This window comes from Mobula hypostoma, chromosome 3 (assembly GCF_963921235.1).
Source record: "Mobula hypostoma chromosome 3, sMobHyp1.1, whole genome shotgun sequence".
In the NCBI taxonomy this organism is placed as follows: Eukaryota; Metazoa; Chordata; class Chondrichthyes; order Myliobatiformes; family Myliobatidae; genus Mobula; species Mobula hypostoma.
The window spans coordinates 89,929,964-89,950,764 of record NC_086099.1 but is presented as its reverse complement, the minus strand read 5'-3'; the positions used below and the strand labels follow the sequence as shown (position 1 = coordinate 89,950,764).

The window sequence follows — 20,801 nt, the reverse complement described above, 5'->3', positions numbered from 1 at the left end:
GACTCCTCTTCAGGACAGGAAAGGAAGGAGGAAAATACCAGAATATAAAATGGGGAGGAGAGAGGAGAAGGAGGATAGCTAGAAGGTGATGGGTGAAGCCGGGTGGACAGGAAAGATAAAGAGCTGGAGAGGAAGGAATCTGCTCAGAGAGGAAAGTAGACCATAGGAAAAAGAGAAGGAGGAGGGGACTCAGGGTGAGGTGACAGGCAAGTGAGAAGAGTTAAGAGGCCAGAGAGGGGAGTAGAAGAAGATGGGAGGGAGAGAGTTATCTTTTTTTACTGGAAGGAAAAATCCACATTCATGCCATCAGGTTAGAGGCTACCCAAATGGATTATAAGGTGTTGCTCCTCCATCCTGAGGGTGGCCACATCTTGGCCCAAGAGGAGGCCGTGGACCGATATGTCAGAACAGGAATAGGAATCATAATTAAAACGTCTGGCCACCGGAAAGTTCCACTTTTGGTGGATGGAGCAGAGGTGCTCCACAAAGCAGACTCCCAATTTACGATGGGTCTCGACAATGTCGAGGAGGATACAATGAGAGCACTGGACACAATAAATGACTCCAGCAGATTCACAGGTGAAGTATTGCCTCACCTAGAAGGACTTGGGGCTCTGAGTGGAGGTGAGGTAGGAGGTGAATGGGCAGGTGTAGTACTTTGGCTGCTTGCAGGGATAAGTGCCGGGAAGGAGATTAGCGGGAAGGGACAATGCTCTGTGATATCTTTTAGCCTTGCTCACTCCAGTTGCCATAGCAAGCTGTGATGCATTTGGATAGGATTCTTTAGGATAGTGGTGAGTACTTCCCAGATCATCCGAGGAAAAGCCCTCCCCACCATTGAGCATATCTATATGGAATGCTGCCACAATAAATCCATCACCGAGGACCCCCATCTTCAAAACCATGCTCTCTCCCCACTGCTACCATTGGGAAGGAGGAACAGGAGCCTCAGATCCCACACACCAGTTTCAGGAACAGTTATTACCCTTCAACCATGAGGCTCCTGAACCAGTGTGGTTAACTTAACTCACCTCAACACTGAACTGATTCCACAACCTATGGAATCACTTTCAAGATTCTACAACTCATTTTGTCAGTATTATTTATTTATTTATTCATTTATTATTGCACAGGTTGTTTTATTATGCACATTAGTTATTTATCTGTCTTTCTATTTGGCGTACAGATTTTGATTGATTCCACTGTGTTTCTTTGTAACTACTATAAAAGCATGCAAGAAGGTGAATCTCGGGGTAGCATATAAGGACGTATAGGTACTTTGGTGATAAATTTATTTTGAAATTTGGACTTTCCGTGGTACATCTCTGAAAATTGGTTAGGCCATGCTGAACTTCCTTAGCCTTCTGAGGAAGGAGAGTTGCTAGTGTTCTTTCTTGGCCATAGTGTCTATCTCACTGGACTAGGTCCAGTTACCAGCGAAATTTGTGCATAGAAATTTGAAGCTCTGAACCACTTCAACAGCATTGATACGGAAAGAGTGTTGCAATCCAGGCTGCTTCCTGAGGACATTTTGGTTTTGTTGACATGGAGAGAAAGGTGACACCGTGCCACTAGGCTCTATATCCTTCTTGTACCTCATCAATGACACTTCCCTACTCCTTCATGCCTTCACTGAAAGGCAAACATTCTATTGCCATTAGTCCAATACACTTAAGTATGAATAAACCCCTGAAATTCTTGAGATAATCTTTTCTCACATTTTTAATATACTAGTAATCTCTCCTTGGGCCAACTCATGCTGTGGGATAAACTGGATGTTTAGCTCATTCATTGCTAGCTGCTTGTTCAGAAAAATATTTTCACTTAATCTATGCACTGCAGCTCACTGAGGGAAAATCAGACCATTAAGCACAGGGAACAGTTATGAGTTACTCAAATGAGTGCTGTGAAACAAGACGAAAATGATCCCTTACAATGATCCTCCCTTTCTTGAAGATCAACGGTCGCAGTTTGAAAGCTTTGACAAGTGAGTATCACTGATTTTGCCAGCTGCATGACTTCAGGTTTTCATGTTCATTTTAGTCACTAACATCAATCTTCTTGGTCTAAGGTTAATTCATATACTCCTAGAGTCTCTAATTGTAGATAATTTCAATCAAATAGAAATAAATAATACTGGTTCCTTTTCAAGTTTAATAGATTCAAGAAGTAAAAATAAACATTTCTACAATATTCCTACAACTTTTTTTCCAGTTCCTACAAAGTTTACAAGTAATACAATCAGAATCAGATACACAGTGATAAAATATCCAAATGACCATCTACAGTAATTAGTGATATTTGATGAGGATCAAGTGCTAATTTTAGGAGTTTTGATCATTCTCGTAAGGAACGAAATATTAACACCAGACTCATGGGGAAAGATCAAATGCACTTACATCTTATCATTACTGTATCCCACAATATTTAAAACTACCCAGGCTCCATAGTTTCCTCACTTCCAGTTGCCTCTTTGAATGGTTTCATCTGTTATATTAATGTCTACAGAAACAGTTGCTGGGGTTGTACTCTCCCTAGTGCAAGACTGTTGCCATAAATGCCTAAAAATCTCCAAAGTTGGACCAAGTTGAACTTGTAGATGACTTCGTATGGCAGCAATAACTTTTTCCCCACAGTCAAAAAGGCCCCTCACATATTCCACGTAGGCCCTGTTAAAAAGGAATTATGCATTACATTTGCATCAAGTAATTACTGGCAGTTGCAATAGCTTTAAGTTGGACCATGCAGCAGAGTTCATGAACAATATATTCAGCAACAAATCTGATAGTATAGTCTTACTACTGAAATAAATGTCTGGTAGTCTCCTTATGCAATTGCAAATTAGCCACACAAACCATACTTGGCCCGCATCACAGGAACGACACGGTGGCATGAAGGATCTTGCTAGTAATGGGTAATATAGAGTCATTTCATAAACTTCATTCTGTCCACAATCCTTCCCTGAAGTGTCATATGTTTCTTCAGAATCTTTTGCAAAGCCAAGAAACTCTAATTAATCTAAATAGACAATTGACTATTGCACCTTTTGAAAGAATATGTGTCTATTGGAAATATGGCTCACTACATTTCCAAGAACTGAAGTTACTAGGGACATATTCCAAATTTCATGTGTTTGTTTCAAAGTTCTCAACTAGGTAGAAAGATCCTGTATTCACTTAAATGTAGGATTACAACATTCAGTCCCAAGATGTTATTTTGCTATGTTAGAGCTTTTTCTAATAAACTTCTGTTACAAATTGCGTACAAAATCAAGAACTCCCATTTGAATTCACATAACTAGATGCCAGGAGGCACCTCATTTGTTAAAGACAACTGTATCAAACATTGTTTCCATTGTGCCATTATGGAATCTGAGCTCTGGTTTTATGAAGATTATACAAGAGAGATAATGGAACAAAGATCAAATTTTGCCCTGGTAATGAAACAAGCATATGATAAAGAATTTTTTCCCTCTTTGAGGTATCTGACAAGAATTAAAGTTTTTCCTGCTAATTCTGTTCCTCGTACTTTTTTTTGATCCAAAAGCTGCACTGGACTTTGTTCAGGCTATACCCGTCGCTGTTACTGACGCCACTACTGAATGAATTATCTGAAAGTCTGTTTGGCTATCTGTATAGTATTCACATTTTGGAAAGAAGATTTATAAAGATCATTTGTATATTTCATTGAGAGATTAATTAAAGAAGACAAGGAGAGTTGTTCATTATTGCATATTGTTGGTTTTCCTTTGAAAAGATTTATGGCTTAAGTATGTCTGTCTAAATGATCATCTGAATATTCGATGACTCAGAGAAGAAGATAAGGGAATTTGCTCCTTTAATTTAATACTTGGTTTGTTTCTTTCTTTAATCAGCTGATGGGTAGTTTTTTCCTACTAAAAGGGCTTTTTATATATTTTTCTGTTTTATTGTAACATTTTATAATTGAATTTAATGCTTTTTTAGGGAATTAATATTAAACTTAAAGATGGTGCTGGTTTTTCTCTCTAAGAGATAACATTATTTTGGTTCTTTCTTGTTTATTAGTCGATGGAAAGTAAATACCTTATTTTTGCTGAGACTTTAATGTTTTTTTTACAAGGTCACTCTACTTTTTTACTAACTTGGGGGAGGGAAAGAAAGCACAGACAAAGCGGTCAGCAGCTTTGAACTCTATCGTAGATCGCTTGCATTTTTTGGGCTTCCGGGTGTGGGTGGGTGGGTTTAGAGTTGGGAGTTTTTTCCCATTGGGTGGTTCCGGAGCGTGCTTGTTTTTTATGTGGTTGTACTCTTCATCAACGCCATTTTTGATCATCCCATATTAGTATGTGCTCTTTGCATGTATAAAGTAGAATAAAATTATAGTATGGTATTTAAACAGATTAATATAATAAATTGGAATGTACGTGGTTGGAATCATCCTATTAAATGAAAAAAGACTTTTAAAATTATTAACCGATTCCAACCTTGTATAATTTTTGCTCAAGAGACACATATCAGGATGGGAGATCAAAGTAGATTTTTTGGATGGTGGAATGGTTTGCAATTCCACTCTACTTCTCCGAGTAAAACAAAAGGCATGACTATTTTTATTAAACCTAATATATTTATTCAAGAGGATATTGAATCGGATTCTAATGGTAGATTTTTAATTGTTAAAGGAACAATCTGTAACGGAAAAGTTGTTTTGATTAAATTGTATGGTCCTAACTTAGATGATCCTTCTTTTTTTAAAAGTTATTTGCTTTACTGCCTGATTTAAATGAATATATGCTGATAATGGGTGGGGATTTTAACTGCTGCTTAAATCCTACAATGGATACTGATTTTGAGAAAAGATGGGGCTCATTTGCTCGTAATTATAATTTGAGCTAATTGATAATAATTTTTTCACGATCTAATTGTAATTTTTTTAGTATATTTTCTTTTCTTGCTGGCGGTTTGATGATTATTTTTAGAAGCTTGTTGTATGACACATGACTCCGGGGTTGTACACCTAATGCGTTCTTTTTCTTTTCTCACTTTTCTGCTTAGTAGGGTTTTTTTTTGTTATCACAAAATTTATTTTCAATCTTTAAGTTAATGTCTTTTTTGAAACATTGTAAGTGTTGTTACTTCAATGTACTCATGTTATTTTTTTCTGTATAATATAACAATAGAAAGATTTGAAAAGAAGAAAGCCCTGGCAAGGAAGTTGAAACAAATAATACACGTTTACACATTACAAACTGATCAAGTTCTAGCTTGAATTACACCACTGAATACATGCAATAAAAACAATATTGACTCACGCATTGAAGAGTAATTTGTGAAGATCTATCATGTTTACTAAGTGTTCCAGATTCGTTTCTGTTACAGGACAGATGTTATGTAGCCGGTAGCATTCTGCTTGCACAGAGATTAGCATCCTTTGCAATGCTCTACAACTGGTGTTACTGCTGCTGAATCTGGACTTGATCCCAAGGGCACTGCACTTCAGGATGTCTTTGGTGAATTGTTTTCCCTGGATGGGGACAAATTACACAAGTCAAGGGATTTCTACTTTCTCTTGGTCAGTTGCAACATCATACAGTTGAAGCAATAGTACACTCTAAGTACATCAGCTACTCAATTTCTATAAATACACTTATGTTCACCTAGGAGACTGAGTTAATCTATAACAGAGAGAGAAGCTTGGAGTGCAAACACTCTCTTTGACCCTTCCAGCAGGTTGAAATACCATTGCAGTATTACTTTTAATCCCAAAGGCACTGAGCTCAGGACAAAGCAGTTGAGAACTTCTGCATACTCAACAAACATTTAGAATTAGTTACAATTATCCATAAGGAAAGAAATGCAAAGCATCAGATGTACCATTACATGTACTCGTTTTCAATAATTTGAACAATTCTTAATGCTTTCTTCAATGTGACTTCTAACATAGAAACGTAGAAAACCTACAGCACAATACAGGCCCTTTGGCCCACAATTTAGAAATTACCTAGGGTTATCCATAGCCCTCTATTTTTCTAAGCTCCATACACCTATCCAGGAATCTCTTAAAAGACCCCATCGTGTCTGCCTCCACCACTGTTGCCGGCAGCCCATTGCACGCACTCACTACTCTCCAGAAAAGACTTACCCCTGACGTCTTCTCTGTACATACTTCCAAGCACCTTAACAGTTAACTCCAGACAGGGAAGGAAGTATAGTTTTCCTCCATTCAGTTAATTTACTACACCACTGTTGTAAACGAGTATTCCATTTTCAGATCTGTTCCAAATCTCAAGCTTTACTCAGTTGCAAACTAATTCACTATGACCACAACTACTACCAATTCAGAGTGAATTCCAAGTGAAAATATCTCCACACTTACATGTGAATCAAGATTGGTTGCAGTCTGCATGTAGTCCAGGCAGATTTCATTCAAGTCGTCTTCTACATCACAGGTCATGTTTTTCAGACACGCAAAGGTATCACATTCCTCATCTTCTGCAAGCTGCAGACAGACTCTTATTTGGACTGTTGAAAGCAGAATAGCTTCCTCAATTACTGATAAACAAAACTGAGATATTCTACCACTAATTATTAAAATATTCAGGTTCTATTGAGGATCCAAATTACACATTTGAGCACTTAGGTACAGATATGATTTCAATACAACTGCTCTGCCTGAGGGAGAACAAAGAGAACTTGAACTGAGTGGGAAGTCTGTAATGAAGGATACGGAGATGAAAGGCCCTGGAGAACAGGATTCAGCAAATATAAACTACTCATGTTGGACAGATCAATAGAACGAGACTAATAACAGATTGAGGGAGGCCTGGGAGAGAGTCATTGGATTTTCAGCAGCGCTTGAGTAAGGGCATGAATATTAGGCCAGTAACTGTGTTTCAAATTCATTTGAAGGCAATACACAGACGTGCATTAAATGGCTCAGATGAGGCAAACTGACTTTAAATTTCAGCTATTAATCGACCAAGCGCTTTCTCTACCATTGGTCTTAATGCAAAATTAGGTGGGATTGAGGGTCAGTGAAAGAGAAAGGCATCAAGGGGATGTTGCCAATTGCAAAATTACAAATGCAATATTATGTAGAAAAATGTGAAGTTATCTAATCTGCTGTACAAAAGCAGAAACTGATGAGTGCTCAGAAGTACCTGGATATTCCTATTCCCAAATTACAATCCAGAATTAGGTGCAACATATGAATAACTGTCTGGTGTACATGGACGAGTCAACAGAAGAGCATCAGATGGGGGAGCAGAATTAGGCATTTGGCCCAACGAGTCTGCTCTGCCATTTCAGCATGGTTGATCCAATGTTCCGCTCAGCCTCAACCATTTGCCTTCTCCTCGTATCCCTTCATGCTCTCATCAATCTCTGCCTTAAATATCCATAAAGACTTGGCCTCAACATCAGCCTGTGGCAAAGAACTCCACAGGCCCGCCACTCTCCGGATAAAGAAATTCCTCCTCCTGCCATCTTACTTCAGTTATACTGAGAGAGGAGGCACTTTGGAGAGACAGCTCTCAGTGTTGATAATCCCCTTGCTAACTTGACGGGCCCTACCACAAGTGAAGTGAAGACTCACTAGTGTGGTTCTTGGAATGGTAGTTTTGCCAGACTATAATTTAATATACTCAGTCTATGTTGAAGATTTAAGAACGGGGGAGATTTCATTGCAGCTTTTGATCGGGATCAATAGGTTGTTTGCGGGGAGGACTTTCTCCTCTCTGAAGAGACAAGAACCAGGAGTCGGCCGTTTAGGAAAGAATCTTCATGCAGAGATAAATCTTCTATTTAGTCTTCTAAATGTGCAGAATCAGGTATCGGTACAGTTTTGAATGAATTCGGGTTTCTGGAAGTGGATAGTTCGGAAAAATGACAGCGAGGTAGATAGATTATCCCGAACAATCAACGACCCAACAGGCTCGGAAAGACCATAATAAACTCCACCCCACAGTTATGCTGTCGGGCGTGTTTTCACGCACAGTTCTGCAAAACAACAAAAATTTAGCTTTATTATATCAGCCGGCATCCTTCTACGTGATACATACCAAAGCACCCGTTTTCAGAATCAGAATCAGAAGCAGGTTTAATATCACCGACATATCTCCTGAAATTTGGTAACTTTCTGGCAGCAGTACAATGATAATATAGAAAAAAAATAAATAAGTAAACCTATTACAGTAAATATACGCATATTAAACAGTTAAATGAAAATAGTACAGAAACAGAAAAAAGGTGGGGTAGAGTTCAAGGGTTCAATATTCATTTAGGAATCCGATGGCGGAGGGGAAGAAGCTGTTCCTGAATCGCTGAGTGTGTGCCTTTAAGCTCCTGTACCTCCTACCTGATGGTACAATGAGAAATGGACGAGTCCTGAGTGATGGTGGTCCTTAATGACGGACGCTGTCTTTCTGAGGCACCGCTCAGTCTTGGATACTAGGAGGCTAGTTTCCATGATTGAGCTGACTAATTTTACCACTCTCTGTAGCTTTCTTTCAGAAATCGACAATTTTGTGAACAATCAACAATAATCAGATCGACCTTGTCCTATTACTAAGCAACCCCGATACGACTATTCTTCCCGTGTTTGCAACAAGCCTGTGTAACACATGCGGATTAACTAAATGGTGTGAAAATAAAGTCAAATAAAGTTAATTTCTAAACTGCCTGTGGTTGCACACCTCTCTCCATGCGCCTAAAAAAAATGTATAATATGAACCTGAAAGACTTAATGCAGACTGGTGAACACAGCTGCTGTCTCAAGACCCGCTCACACAGCAGCGTTATCCAGCTGCTGTCCAGTCCGTGTCCGGGACAGCCTCTGCCCTCTGCTCACCTGCACGGTATCTGTCCATCCGCTTTTCCGCCGGGTCACCGGTGGTGCGGCTGTCCTTCTGCTCCGCCACGCCCGCAGCCGCCGCTAGGGCGACCCCGCAGCACAGGGTGAAAAGCAACAACCCCATCCGAGCCTGCATCTCAGCGGCACAACAGCACTTTAAGAAACAAGGAGAAACCCCGTCTTATAAAGGTACTTCAGTTTTATCGTCCAGAAGACCCAATCTATCAGCTTCAGTGCCCAGGTGTGACATTTTAAAACATTTTCGCTAATTACTGCCCTTCCCAATCAACTGACCACACAGCTCATTTTCAGGCATGTTATGACTTTTAAATGGTTCGCAAGATAGGCCCAGCTTGCGTCGCTTTTCGGCAACGTTGTGTCTCTCTTTAACGGATTGCTCGGTTCTTGGGGAATTAAAACAACATTATTAAATACAGGCTATGCAACATATTGTCACATCAAGTGAATGGATATATTAAAAAAATACAAAGACGCCATGTAGGGTCAGAGTTACCAGTAAAATCTGTCTCATAAAAACAGCCTCCAGAGGTGGTCTAATCATTGCCTACTTAACAAATAGAAGCATTGTGTGCGTTCTTGCTCATAAGGTACTCCATCCTGAATCTTGATGCCAATGACCAGAAATGTGAGAATAATATTGCCATCCTGTCCTTTAAGTCACTCATACAATTAATGATTGTGGCAATGTTGTGGTTTATTCTTGGTTATCCTAGCTCATGTGTCATATTTGCTGCACTAATACAGTGAACGTGGACTATAGTGGACAATAGGTAAAATTATAGCCGATCACATCTTGTGTGTTGTGATTGCCATCTTGATTATCAGGACCGCAGCCTTTCCACAAGGCAGAGTTCACTGCCATCAGTAACTAGACCACACAGAACGGGAACCAATGCACTGCCCAAGGATTATCCTGATGCACTTCTGGTAAATTGTCCCATCAACTGGCTGAATCATCAGAGAAACTGGGAAAAAGTCAAAAGTGCTAACTAAATAAAATAAATGATACATCCATTTATAGATACATAAAACTGCAGTTAATTCAAATAGAGATTAAACTGACAAATAAACGATGTAAATATACTTCATGAGTGGAAGTTGCTGCCACAGTAAAGTGATGCGTAAAGAGCCTTGTGTGAAAACTGTTGAGACCAAGGGAGAGCACAGATATGTATATCTGATCTCTGTTTCCTTCCCCTAATCCACCTTGCAGATACTTAAGCAAAATGTTAAATTTACAACATTTGACATGAAGCACAAACAAGTGATACACAGTGCCTGAATTGAGAAGCTCTCAAACCTTCTCTTGTCTCTTGCTCTCATGACTTTGCTCTGGTTCTCAACCCCTTTCCCTTTATTGCACTGTTTTCACCTATCAGATTATTTCTCCTTCAGCCCTTTCACCTCGTAGCCTCTTACTTCATTCTCTTCCTTCCTCACCAATCCTTCTTCTTCCTCACCTGGTCTCACTAATCAACTACCATTTTGTAATCCTCACCCTTCTCCTACTCTGTATTCTGGCTTTGTCTACTCCCCTGATGATGCTTATTTCTCTCTATAGACACAACTGTCTGAACTGCTCCAGCATTTTGTGTGTGTTGCTCTAGAATTCCAGCATCTGCAGAATCACTTGTGTCTCTGAGATTGTAGATGGCTTCTTATGGCATTAGTAGTGCCATTACCATAATCAAACAGGACTTACTTATATTTCACATATTTCCTTTCCAGCAAGGTTTATGCATTATTATTTTACATTCTGCAATAAATGTGATGCTGACATCTCATCCATGTCTGAGACCAGCATCAGCAGAAAGGAGAGAAGGGTGGTCCAATTCTGTGTGGTGGACCTTGCTTGTAGTTCGGCCCTTGCAGTAATAGAATCTGAGCTCCATTACTTCAAAACTGTGCACACCAACCCTCCTTGAAAAGTCACACATTTCTTCAGCTGGAAGTGTTCATGGCTGTATGAATCAAATAATGTCCCAGTGTAACCACACTGGGATAGAGTTGGAAATGCATTTTTGGAAGGATCTCAGTTTATTAAAAATGTTACTTAGAGTTCCAAGAATTGAAATTCTGTATTTGAAGCCTCCTCTGGGATAGTTTAATCCAAATATGGTAGACACATCCTCCACTGTTTGGAAAATTCAGGAGGACTTTCTAAATTTTAGACTTGAAATGCTGATTATTCTCTAAGTGTAAGGAAATAGTTAAAATTTATTCCTCCTTGATATATGCTAAAATAAAATGAAGTTTGAAAGACAAAATGGTTTCATCTTGGAATGTGCTAATGGCCTGATTTCCCCTGTGTTTTGTCTCTATTTTGAACACATATTGTGAAGATTAGATACCGGTGGAGAATATTTTCCTCCTGACACACGCGCTATCTGTTTCACATTGTGTGTGTCTAGGCCGAAGGTTGTGGGAGATAAAAAGAGGTCCTGACTGCCGTTAAAAATGGGAATTTCCTAGTGGAAAGATAGTATTTTTTTAGGCTGCGTTACAACTAACCAGGCTATTCTTTTCTAATTGGCTTTTATCAAATTAGATAGTTGCTACTCCAAATACAGTTGGCACATTATATGAAAATACAGGGTTTGATAAGTCAAATTTGAAAAGCCAAAATCCCATGACAAATTTGAAGATCACAAGTCCAATTCGGTCAATCTGTTTCAGCTATAATCTGCTGTCTGCTTCTTCTGTCTGGTAAACAGCCATGGACAAGCTATGCCCAACAGCAGTTCTGTTTGTGAATTAAACCATGGGCTCTTGGTAGTATTTCTTATTACTGCTCAATATTTGAAAGTCAGCACAATATACAAAATGCATAAGACTGCACCCAACACCACAAAATACTGCAGGAACTTAGCAGGTCAGGCAGCATCTATGGAAAAGTATAAACAGTCTATGTTTCAGGCTGAGGCTTTCCACCGTTTTGCATTGCATTTCCAGCATCTGCAGACTTTCTCATGTTTGAGTAAGTCTACCCCCATTTACAGGTGAAGATATAACATCTCATTCCTCAAACTGCTCCTGACTAAGATTGAAACACAGCGTGTTAGTGAGTAAACTAAATTGATGGCAACATCACTTGGTTACTTCACGGTTGCAAAGATTTTAAATCAGTTTTTGTAAATTGTACTCATAGGTTTCCCTGGAACTGCCAGGCCTTCACAAATTCAGCCTCATGCAACTTGAGGCATAAGCCCGGATGTAAGAACTAAGTGAATTTGTGAAGGGCTGGCAGTTCCAGGGAAACTTGTGAGTACAATTTACAAAAGCTGATCAATCGGTTAATTGGGACTAAATGACAACATCTCAGCAGTTCTTAAAAGCTTTCAAGCAGCATATGCAAGTTGGAGTAAATTCCCTGTAACGGCATAGACACCAAAGATGCAGGGCAAGATGTTGCTGAGGCATAGATCATTAGGTAGATGAGAAGAATAAATCGAAATTTCTGAAAGTAATAAGAATACCATCTCCTTTCACCATCACTCCCCGGCACACTGAGCGGTGCCAGCATTGCTGTTATTTGCAGAATTTGCAGTTTGATTCGGGACAGCTAAACATTCAGGTACTGCTATACCAATGTGGTCAATTAGAGTAAAACAGGTTTTTTAGTAGCAGCTCAGATAACCAAGTGATGCAGATTAAAGTTTAATCATGGTTAACTTTTTCAGGGAGTTATGTCAACATCACGGTAGCTTGAAGTTATTAGTAATTTCTTAGAATTGCATCTGACAGCAGGAGCTGGAAAATAATTGGCTCAGGTTATAAAATTTAGAGAACCATTTTCTACTGAAGACATAAAATCAGTTACTCCATTTCCAAAAATTGACCTAAAATTAATATCCATCTAGCAGACGAGGTACATCCGTAGCAGAGACAAAGTCTTGCCCTAATTGGCCTTTCTATCAATTTGAAATACCATAGCACTGTTATGTCTTCTAATCCAAAATTCACTCACCACAAGACAAAACCATCAAAAACTTACCCATATAAGAAGATTTCCTGCAGATATAACTACAATTATCCAGAGACTTTGGATTTAATAATGCAAGTTGAACTGATACAAGCGCCAATTTTGAGCAAACTGAATACGACTTAATGCCTTTTCGATTATCACTTGCAACAGCAACTCTTGATAGGGAAGGAATTACAAATTCCATTGATTTATTCAATGTACCACACCTCAACTGGCAACATACATTCAAAAGCTCACATTTTATTTAGTGGCAAAGAAATTCACATTGATCACAGAAACTACTAATTCAGTTTTTCAGTCTAAGAGAAACTCTGCAACTTCCCATTTAAAGTAACTTAGTTAATTGATCTGACCCAGTTCAAGTAACTACTCACAATGTTTCAAGAGTTATCTGTACATGAATATTGCCACCATTTTGAAGAAAACCTTGCAGATTTCATAGAAGTTGTCATGTAGATCACAAGTTGTGTTTTCCAGACATGTATCACTTTCCACATCTGGTGTAATCTGCAGAAAGACATTTATTTTTATTGTTGGAAGCAAAATGTTTCACGGTTATTGAACAAGAGTACTCAGTAGTAGGCAAACAGGATCATTCTGGCTTCTGTTCCATTCATTTCCACTCCTGATTCAGGGTCTCAAAACAAAATGTTGACTTTTTACTTCTCTTCATGGATGCTACCTGACCTGCTGAGTTCCTCCAGCATTTTGTGTATTACTCTACCTTCATCAAATTGTTTTGTTGCTTCCTCAAACAATTCTATCAGGCCCATGAAGCATGAGCTGCCACCCCCAAAGCCATGCTGATTACTGTATCTCCAATCAGACTACGCCTCGTTAAATTCTTGTAAATCCTGTCTTTAAGAATCCTCTCCAGTAATTTACCCACCACTGACATAAGACTCACTTATTCAAAATTCCCAGTGTTATGCTTATTAACTTTCTTGAGCAAAGCAAAAACATTTGTCATCCTCCAATCTTCTGGTGCTACACCTGTGGTCAATGAGGAGGTAAAGATTTTCACCAAAAGTACAGTAATCTCTTCTATCACTTCCTACAGTAACCCAAGTATAAACCATCTGACCCTGGGAGCTTATCTATCCTAATATCTGTCTGATCAGCAATATTTTCCAGCATATCAGCCTGTTTCATGCTGTCCTCACATTCGTGAATGTTCTCTCACTGGTGAATACTAAAGCAAAGTAGGGAACTACTCTACTTCCTCTAAGTCTAGCCATTGCTTTTCCTTTTATCTCTGATTGATGCTACCCTCACTCTAATCAACTTTCTGTTCTTCTTGTACAGGTAGAATACCTTAGGGTTTTCCTTAATCCTACACATCAAGGCATTCTTATGCTCCCTTCTAGCTCTCCTGGGACAATTCCTAAGCTTCTTCCTAATTAGCTTGTAACTTTTTAAAACACCGTCTGGTCCTTGCTTCCTAAACCTTGGGTATGCTTCTTCCTCTTGACTAGACGTTCATCATCACTTGTCGACCATGCTTTCTTAAGACTACCATCCTTTCCCTGCCTGAATTGGACAAAGTATTCAGAACCCCATGAAAATGCTCCACAAACAGACTCTACATTTTCATTTGCATCTGTTCCCAATCTTGTTCCCAAGTTCCAGCCTAATTGCGTTATAATTCACCTTCTCTCAATTAAAACTTTTCCCATACTGTCTGTTCCTATTCTTAACCAAGGCTATAGTCAGGGAGCTGTGGTTCCCATACTTTGGTCAAACTGTTTTTAATCCTCCCCAACAGCTCTCGCAAACCTGCCTGCAAGGATATTGGTCCCTCTTGAGTTCAGGTGTAAACCATCTCTTCTGTACAAGTCATATCTTCTCCGGAAGAGATCCCAATGATCGACTAATTTGAAACCCTGGCTCCTGAACCAATTCTTCAGCCACACATTCAACTGCCATATCATCCTATTCTTACCCTCACTAATGCATGCCACAGGCAGCAATTCAGAGATTACTACCGTTGAGATCCTACTTTTCTGCTTCCTATGCAGTTCCCTATATGTGCTCTGGACTAGATGGACTACACCCAATGATTCTGAAAGAGGTAGCTGAAGAGATTCTGAGACATTAGTAGTGACCTCTGGAATGACTACAGATGACTGGAAAATGGCACATATGACTCCACTCTTTTAGAAGTGAGGGAGGCAAAAGACAGGAAATTATGGGTCTGCAGTCGTTGCCAAGATATTGGGGTCCATAATTAAGGATGAGATTTTAGGGTACTTGGAGACTTGGAGGCAAATGATAAGCTAGTCCAAAGTCAGCATGGCTCCTTTAAGGAGAAATCTTGCCAGCATATCTTTTGGAATTCTTTGAGGAAATAACAGGCAAGAAAAGCAAAAGAGAATTTGTGGATGTTGTTTATTTGGATTTCCTGAAGACCTTTGACAAGATGCTACATATGAAGCTACAAAACAAGATATGAGCCCATGGTATTACAGAAAAGGTACTAACATGGACAGAAATTTGGCCGGCTGTCACAGAACAAAGATTAAAGAAGGATTTTTCTGATTGGCTGTCGCTGACTAGCCAAAATCTATGTTGGGTTCATTACTTTTCACGTTTCATGTTTATGATCTGGATGGCAGAAATGATGGCTTTTTGTTCGTATGTGGATGATACAAAGATAGGTAGAGGGCAGATATTGTTGAGAAAGAATTGAATCTATAGAAGGACTTGAACAGATTATGAGAATGGACTACTATGGGAATGTGGGGGCTAATATATGAACAGCACTTGGCAGCTTTGTGCATACACTTTCTGGAATTTAGAAGAATGCAGGGGATCTCATTGAAGCCTACTGGATGTTGAAAGGACGAGATAGGGTGGATGTGGAGAGAATGTTTCCTGTGGTGGGTGTATCCAGAACTAGAGGGCACAGCCTTAAAATTGAGGGGCAGCCTTTTAGAACAGAGGTACGGAGAATTTTTTTTTTAGCCAGGGAGTAGTGAATCTGTGGAATGCTCTGCCACAGGCTACTGTAGAGGCCAAGTCCAGGCCTCTTAAAGCAGAAGTAGATAGTTTCCTGATTGGTCAGGACATGAAAGGATATGGCGAGAAGGCAGGTGTATAGGGTTGAGTGGATCTGGAATCAGCCATGATGGAATGGCAAAGCAGACTTGATGGGCAGAACGGCCTAATTCTGCTTCTATGTCTTATGGTCTTGTGGTCTTATAGACAAATAAAAGGTAGAAGGAATACTGTGTGGGGAAATGTATGGTCATGCACTTTGGTAAAAGGGTTAAAGGTGTAGACTATTTTCTAAATGGGAGTAAATTCAGAAATCAGCGGTGCAAAGGGACTTGGGAATTTTGAGTAGGATTCCCTCAAGGTAAACTTGCTGGTTAAATTAGTAGTGAAGAAAGCAAATGCAATGTTAACATTCATTTCAGGAGGACTAAAATATAAGAGCAAAGATGTAATACTGAGGCTTTGTAAGGCATTGGGCAGACTGCACTTGGAGTATTGTGAGCAGTTTTGGGCCCCTTATCCAAGAATTATGTTCTGGCATTGGAGATGACCCAGAGAAGGTTCAGGAGAATGATTCTGGAAATGGAAGAGTTAATGTATGAGGAATGTTTGATGGTTCTGGGCCTGTACTTACAAACGTTTTAAAGAGTAAAGGGGGTGCTTCATTGAAACCTATCAAATATTGAAAGACCTAGATAAAGTGGATGTGGAGAGAATGTTTCCTGTAGTGGGGGAGTCTAGGACCAGTGGGCACAGCCTCAGCATAGAAGGATATCCCTTTGGAACAGAGGTGACAAAGAATTCCTTTAGCTGGAGTGTGATGAATCTGTAGAATCCATTGCCACAGATGGCTGTGGTGGCCAAGTCATTGGGTATATTTAACAGGAGGTTAATATGTTCTTGATTAATGAGATTGGCAAAGGTTACAGGAAGAAGGCAGGAGAATGGGGTACCGAAGGATAATAAGTCAGCCACGACGGAATAGCACAACAGCCTTGATGGGACGAATGACCTTGTCTTATGATATATGGATAGGGATGGAAGAAGACGCCGATCAAATGAGGTAACTTGATCAATGATCAGAGAGTCATCTCAAAAGAACCAAAGAAACATGACTCATGTATTTGTGTCATTTTGTAGGTTTTGGTGCACACCTGACAAAAAATGTCTTAGATTTGCTGTATTGCAATGAGGGCGTCAAAATCATTAAAAGTGGCACATACCAAAACTTGCAATTATTTTGATTAATTGGGATGGTTGCCATGAAGTAAAAATAATCCACAGTCATTGAGACCTTCCCACTCGTATTTGCAAGAAGCCTGTCTCCATGTTTGGATTAGCCACAAGGTGCCGAAGGCAGAACACAGACAGTGTATGGGTATGCCAAATATTAACCAAATTCACCAAACCCTCAACTCCAACAGCTTGCAGAGAAACTAGAATGTTAATGTGAAGACCCAAACCAGACTGGTGAACACATCTCCTGTCTCAGGACCCACAGGTACTGCAGCATTCTCAATTTTCTGTTAACTGTTTCCCCGGCCCTAATTCAACTGAACATTCAGATAAACATTTGACCCCTTTCAGAAAGGTTATGCTTTTTAACTGGTCGTGAAGAATAGCAACACATGCAAAATACTAGAGGAACGTGGACTGTGCTTTTGTTCTTAGATGCTGCCTGGCTTGCTGAGTTCTTCCAGCATTTTGTGTGTGTTGCTTGCATTTCCAGAATCTACAGATTTTCTCTTGTTTATGACCTGAAGAATAGCTCCAGCTTTAATCAATTTTCATTAATATTGTGTCTTTCTTTAAAAGATTCCTCAGTTCTTGGATAATTAGGGATGGGTAATAAATGCAGCTAATGGTGGTTATTGCCACATCTTCGTGAATGAGCTGTTTCTTAACTAAATGTTCACATGATTATCCTGTAGTTGGCAGAATCTTAGATGGTAACCAGGAGAAGGAAAACTCTTATTTCAAACCTTCAATGCCATGCAGCCATACCCACCCACGGGAAAGGCTTCGGGAGTAAATCCCAAGGAAGAAATCCAGAGCTGGGTTTCCTGAGGCGGTCTGATGTTTACAGCTTCACTGTGGCAACCTCTGCAATGACATTGGTGCCAAGCTGTATTGGTGCTTGCCCTTCCCTTGGACTACATCAGTGACGTGGAGAGGGAGAACCTGCTGCATGGGCAACAGCTGGTTCTTCAAACCTTCCCACCCAGGCTTGCGCCCTGGAGAAGACACAATCACCAGAGTTGAAAACCCATGATCCACTGGAATCGACAGCTGCCTACAGGATGGTAACCAGGAGGCATACAAGAGTGAGATTGATCAGCTGGTTGAGTGGTGTCGCAACAACAACCTCAAAGTCAGTAAGGACAAGGTATTGATTGTAGCCTTTGGGAGGGAGCATTTCATTGACGGGACAAGTGAAGTTGAGTGAAATTATCCCTTTTGGTTCTTGAGCCTGATGGTTGAGGATAATAAGTGCTCCTGCATCTGGTGGTGGGAGTCCAAAGGCTCCTGTACCTTCTTCCTGATGGCAGCAGAGACCGAGGTGCTGGTGCTGGGACTCCCTGATGATGGGTGTTGCTCTCCTATGAATGCTCCTCGTAGATGTGCTCAATGGTGGGGAGGGCTTTACCCATGATGGACTGGGCCATATCCACTACTTTGTGTAGCATTCCCCATTCAAGGGCATTGGTGTTTCCATACCAGGGTGTGATACAGCTAGTTCTTGTGAGATTAGTTTGTATTTGTTCCACCGCTAGTTGCAGGCTGCTCTTCTGAGAAGTAAGTTGTGTCTCTACGTCTGTTTGCATTCTGTGCTTTTGTATCCATGGACGCAACAATTTCCATAAATGGCTCCCTAGCTTTACAACACTGCTAGCCATAATTGGACATCACAACAGCCATAACTATTGCTGCTGGAAGAGTTGCATTCATTATAGTCATTGACAGTGTCCATTCAAATGTACATTCTAACATAATATTGAATTAACGACACTTTCTTGTGTCTTTAGATAGTGGATCACTTCTTTAAATTTGCAATTTGATTTTTTAATGTATCCTAATGTTCAAGCTAGGTAAGACAATTTGTCAGTAGTTCATCAGGGTAATCCTTGGGGAGGGCATCTGTTCCAATATTGTGATGTCAAATTACGGCTAGCAGTGCACTCTGCCTTGTGGAAGGATTGCAGTGGTGATGATGGGAGCCACTCAGTCCCAGTTTTTAGTGAAACCAAAGTGACAATCACAACACACAGACTGCCATCAGCACAACTTTATCCACTGTCCTACAACAACTCTGGATGATGCCTCCACCACTTATTAAAGGACATGAAAGCAAACCATATATTCAGATTTTCCAGTGACCAACATGTTAGTGTGAAGCAATTCGTGTAAAATTCCAAAACACCATTGAGTGAGGAGAACTGTAGTAGACAAATTTTAATGAATTCATCTATGACGATGTTTTTTTTGCTCAAAAAAGAAGTATTATATTACTTAAACTGTGGAAACAAGAGGTTTAGGAGTTTATTCACACCAAAATGTAGTAGGCATACAGTAAAACTTTATCAAATTAATAAGTAGAATTTATTCAAAAATGCCAAAAGAATGTTTACTTTTAAGAGAAACTTCAATGGCTAAAGGATTAGTGAGCTGGTTTACACCACTGCAGTGGGCAGATCTCAAACAGCAACATCAGGAAGTTGAGGAAGGAGATGCAGAACCTAGTAGCATGCTGTCAATGAAATGTCCTTTCCCTCAATGCCAGCAAAACAAAATGGCTCATCTTTGGCTTACGAAAAGGGGGAACATATATGGCCTCGTCTGTGTCAATGGTGCTGAGGGGGAGATGGTTGAGAGCTTCAGGGTCCTAGGAAGAACTGTTAGCAAAAACTTAACCTAGTCCAGTCATTAGATACTGTGGCCAAGAAAGAACAACCTCACCCCTACTTCATTGGAAGTTGAAGGAAATTCGGCATATCCCAATGACCCTCACTAATTTTCATTAATGCACCACAGAAAGCGTTCTGCTGGAAGGCAACACGGTTTATTTTGTCAAATTCTATGCCTAAGACTTCAAGAAATAGTGGAAATTTGTGCATGGAGCCCAGTCTATTACATAAACAAGCCTTCTTTACACACCCCCCACCCCCACCGCTGCCGGTTGTCTCTGTCTAGACCTGCCACTGCTTTTGGAAAGCTGTAAATATGTTAAAAGACCCCTTCTAGTTATCATTCTCTCTCTCACTAACTTTCATTGGGTAGAAGACACAACCGCCTGAGAACACATTCTATCATCTCAAAGACAGATTCCATCGTGCTGTTCTAAGACTCCAGAATGCACCACAGGTAAACTCCTGGTCTTTCAGTCTACCCTGTTATGGCTCTTAGACCTTAGCTGCGTACCTGCGCTGCATTGTGTCAGTAACCGCAACACCTATTCTGTATTATGCTATTGTTTTTCCTTTTGTACTACCTTGATGTCGTTACGTATGGAATGATCTGTTTGGATGGTATGCAAAACAAAACATCTCACTGTAGATCACAATAACCAATTATCTAAATTAGTTAAAGCTTTAAATAGTCTACATCTGAAGTAGTGCATAAATACCACTTTTAAATATGGTCTTAACTGGTGATATTGGTGGTATACACACACACACACACATATATATATATGTATATGACGAAAGAATTCAAGAACTCCCACTTAAATCACATATTATATCTAAGAAGGCAGTAAGCGGAGAAGCTAGAGGTTGAATTTCAATAACATCTGAAGCTGCATCTTTCTTTCAATGACTCGCTCCCGGGGTCAGACGCAGAGTGTAGCTGTGCTGAATGAGCTGGGAGAAAACGAGGAAAAACTACTGCATAAAGTTCGTGAGATACTTTGGAGGTTGGTCAAAATGTTCTTGGACATCTGAGTGAGAAGCTGCTTTAGTGTGGAAGCTTC

General features: G+C 40.0%; 1 protein-coding gene across 1 annotated transcript; it reads right to left on the bottom strand.

Moving 5' to 3' along the window:
• Positions 1-2,134: 2,134 nt before the first annotated feature.
• On the bottom strand, positions 2,135-9,053 carry LOC134344122 (stanniocalcin-like). The gene is made up of 4 exons (XM_063043421.1): positions 8,827-9,053; positions 6,355-6,500; positions 5,291-5,502; positions 2,135-2,669 (listed from the first exon to the last, which is right to left on the bottom strand). The coding sequence occupies exons 1-4, from the start codon at positions 8,963-8,965 to the stop codon at positions 2,456-2,458; spliced, it is 711 nt and encodes a 236-aa protein (XP_062899491.1). The 5' UTR covers positions 8,966-9,053; the 3' UTR covers positions 2,135-2,455.
• Between the last annotated feature and the right edge of the window lie 11,748 nt (positions 9,054-20,801).

What these genes read in the sequence shown, in the direction of transcription:
- LOC134344122 (XM_063043421.1), bottom strand. Translation starts at nt 8,965, where the DNA reads ATGCAGGCTCGGATGGGGTTGTTGCTTTTCACCCTGTGCTGCGGGGTC. An exon ending in GATGGACAGATACCGTGCAG is followed by an intron (nt 6,501 to 8,826) that starts GTGAGCAGAGGG and finishes TGCTTTCAACAG; the next exon opens with TCCAAATAAGAGTCTGTCTG. An exon ending in CAACCAATCTTGATTCACAT is followed by an intron (nt 5,503 to 6,354) that starts GTAAGTGTGGAG and finishes GTCCCCATCCAG; the next exon opens with GGAAAACAATTCACCAAAGA.